Source organism: Bufo gargarizans, chromosome 2 (genome assembly GCF_014858855.1).
Source record: "Bufo gargarizans isolate SCDJY-AF-19 chromosome 2, ASM1485885v1, whole genome shotgun sequence".
Lineage (NCBI taxonomy): Eukaryota > Metazoa > Chordata > Amphibia > Anura > Bufonidae > Bufo > Bufo gargarizans.
Window position 1 is genome coordinate 635,709,275 of NC_058081.1, and position 3,185 is coordinate 635,712,459.

At 47.3% G+C, this 3,185-nt stretch overlaps 1 protein-coding gene across 1 annotated transcript; it reads right to left on the minus strand.

Annotated features, from left to right (window-relative positions):
* Positions 1-927: 927 nt before the first annotated feature.
* Positions 928-2,719, minus strand: LOC122926866. The gene is made up of 2 exons (XM_044278371.1): positions 2,232-2,719; positions 928-1,637 (listed from the first exon to the last, which is right to left on the minus strand). Exons 1-2 carry the CDS (start codon positions 2,673-2,675, stop codon positions 1,239-1,241), a joined length of 843 nt encoding a protein of 280 aa, XP_044134306.1. The 5' UTR covers positions 2,676-2,719; the 3' UTR covers positions 928-1,238.
* Between the last annotated feature and the right edge of the window lie 466 nt (positions 2,720-3,185).

Genomic DNA, 3,185 nt, shown 5'->3' on the forward strand with positions numbered 1-3,185 from the left:
CACTGCTCTCAGCAGGAATCCAGCCCGTGTTACCACGGACCGCCCACGGCTGTGAAACACGGTCGTGTGCATTCGGCATAAGAGAGCAGCTGCTAAAAAGCCATTGTAAAGCAGCAAACAGATAATTGAAGTTGTTGGTGTCTCTGGAGTCCTTCAAACCTCAAGGTGTAGGATTACTCAGAGACTTGAAGTTGTGCAAAAGCCTACTATTTGGCCACCCCTAACCAGTGCTTACAAGCAGAAGCTGTTGCAGTGGGCCCAGACAGACAGGAAGACTAGTATTCAAATGGTCTTGCTTACTGATGAGTGCTGTGCAAGTCTGGATGCACCAGATGGATGGAGTAGTGGATGGTTTGTGGATGGCCACCATTTCCAAACAAGGCTACAACATCAGTAAGGAGTTGGTAGAGTCATGTTTTGGGCTGAAATCATAAAGAGAGAGCTGGTAGGCACCTTTTGGGTCCCTGAAGGTGTGAAAAGGACCGTGGCAAAATATATAGAGTTTCTGACCGACCACTTTCTTCCATGGTACAAAAAGAATCATGCCTTCCATAGCAAATTCATCTTCATGCATGACAATGTACCATCTCATCCTGCAAAGAATACCTGGCTGCTATGGGCATTACATTCTCAAGTTCAATGGATGCAAGAATGGTGAAGGTGTTGTCAAAGAAGGGGTCCTATGTTAACACATAACTTGGTCTGATTTCAGTAACTATGGGCTCTTAATGCTGTAATTTCAACAGATGTCAATTGTTAGTTCTTTGCAACCTATAAAATGTTTTGAAACTCTATTGTGCATAATAATTTGAAACAGTGCATTGTAAGTATTTTAACTCGTGAAAAAAAACATATGTTTAGTTTACCGGTAAACTGCTTTCCAGGAGTCCGGAATGACAGCACCCATGGAGGATGTCCTTACTGGTTTCTGTTGGGACAGGAAGAGAGACAGTTTAAAGGACCCCTCCCCACCCCCTTGCTCCAGTGTTTATAACTTACTACACCGGATAGGCTGCCACATCTTTATTTCAAGAACAAGTGTTACTTCACACTGTATACAGTAGCAGTACAAATATACAAACCAAAAAAGTGTCCCGGAGGGAACAGAAAATGGGGGGGTAGTATTGGGTGCTGTCATTCCGGACTCCTGGAAAGCAGTTTACCGGTAAACTAAACATATGTTTCCAGGACGTCCTCCATGACAGCACCCATGGAGAACTAACAACTTAGAACGCCATTTAGGGGGGGACCACTGCTTGTAGGACCTTACGGCCAAAAGCCAAGTCCTGATTGGCCATAGAGTCCAGTCTGTAGTGTCTGACGAAGGTAGTGGAGGAGGACCAGGTTGCCGCTCTGCAGATCTGGTCGATGGAAGCTCCAGCCTTCTCCGCCCAGGTTGCGGACATGGCTCTGGTGGAATGAGCCCTCAACGTTATGGGGCAGGATGAACTCTGCAGTCTATAACATTCCCTGATGGTCTCCTTGATCCAGCGGGCTAAAGAGGTTTTAGAGGCTTTGCTCCCCTTGTTCCTACCACCGAATTGGATGAGGAGGTTCGCTGACTTTCTCCAGGATTTTGTCCGCTTGATGTAGGCGAGGACCGTTCTTCTTACATCAAGACAGTGGAACCGCTCCTCCTGTATGTTTTTGGGGGAGGTACAAAACGAAGGGAGAATTATCTCCTGTTCTCTGTGAAACGTTGAGACAACTTTGGGAAGAAAGGAATGATCCAGCCTAAGAACTATCCTATCGTCTAGGACTTTCAAAAAGGGGTCCCTAACTGACAGGGCCTGAATTTCGCCTATCCTACGAGCAGTAGTGATGGCTATTAAAAACACCGCCTTGAGGGATAGAAGTTTGATGGGAATGTCCTCGATAGGTTCGAAGGGAGCATCACATAGGCTATTTAGAACTATATTTAGATCCCACTCAGGGACTGTTTGTCTCAGGGTGGGCCGTATTCTGGAGACTGCTCTGACAAATCTCTTGACCCACCTATGTTCTGCCAATGGTACATCTAAGCAGCAACTTAAGGCTGAGATCTGTACCTTGAGGGTACCTGGTCTTAGACCTATATCGAACCCTTTCTGGAGAAAATCTAGTATAATGCCTATGGATGGATTACTGGACCCTGGATGATTCTGAACTAGCCAAGATGAGAACTTCTTCCATATTTTGAGATATATGGCTGAAGTCACCGGTTTACGGCATTGCTGCAGTGTTGATATTACCTGATTGGAGAGACCCTTCTTCCTCAGGGTTTGCCTCTCAGGATCCAAGCAGTCAGTCTCAGCTTGTTGAGATTGGGATGCTCCAGAGGTCCCTGCGTTAACAGATCTTTCCTGTCTGGAAGGGGGTACGGGTCTTTGATCGACATTTCCCTCAAGATGGGATACCAAGCTCTCTTGGACCAGTCTGGTGCGACCAGGATCAGAGTGGTGGTACTGGTCCTCATCTTCTTTAGGACTGCCGGGATTAGGGGAAAAGGAGGAAAAGCGTAGGCCAGTTTCATGTCCCAATTCTGGGCTAAGGCGTCTACTGCCACTGGGTTTTCGCTGGGGTTTAGTGAGTAAAAACAGTCCAGTTGAGAATTCCCCCTGGATGCGAAGAGGTCTATTTCTGGATAACCCCATAGCTGGCAGACCTGTCTGAAGACCTGTTTGTTCAGATTCCATTCTCCCGCGTCTATCCTGTGACGGCTTAGGAAGTCGGCTCTCGAGTTCTGAGACCCTTTTAGATGGGTTGCTGAAATGGACCGAACCTCCCTTTCTGCCCATATGAAGATTTGATCTGCTAGATCCTGAAGGAGCGGGCATCTGGTACCGCCCTGTCTTTTTAGATAACATACCGTAGTAATGTTGTCGGATAGGATCCTGACATGTTGATCCTTGAGGAGATGTTTGGCTGCTGTCAGAGTCTTCAGCACTGCCTTCAGTTCCCGGTAGTTTGAGGATCTTATCCTGTCTTGAAGGACCCAGGAACCCTGGAAGAGATGTTGGTCCACGTGCCCCCCCCAGCCATTCAGACTCGCGTCCGTGGTGACGGTTATGGCTGGAGTCAAATTCCACGGGACTCCTTTCTCCAGATTCCCTGGTTCTGTCCACCAGGACAGGGATTTTATCACTTTTCCCGATATTTTCATCCTGGAGTTTAGAGAACGGTGGTCTCTGTTCCAGGCTGTCAAA

Bases quoted from the DNA above. Each gene is read 5' to 3' on its own strand.
- LOC122926866 (XM_044278371.1), bottom strand. From the start codon at position 2,675: ATGGAATCTGAACAAACAGGTCTTCAGACAGGTCTGCCAGCTATGGGG. The intron at 1,638-2,231 runs GTAATATCAACA...AAAAACATACAG, and splicing joins AGAAGGGTCTCTCCAATCAG to GAGGAGCGGTTCCACTGTCT.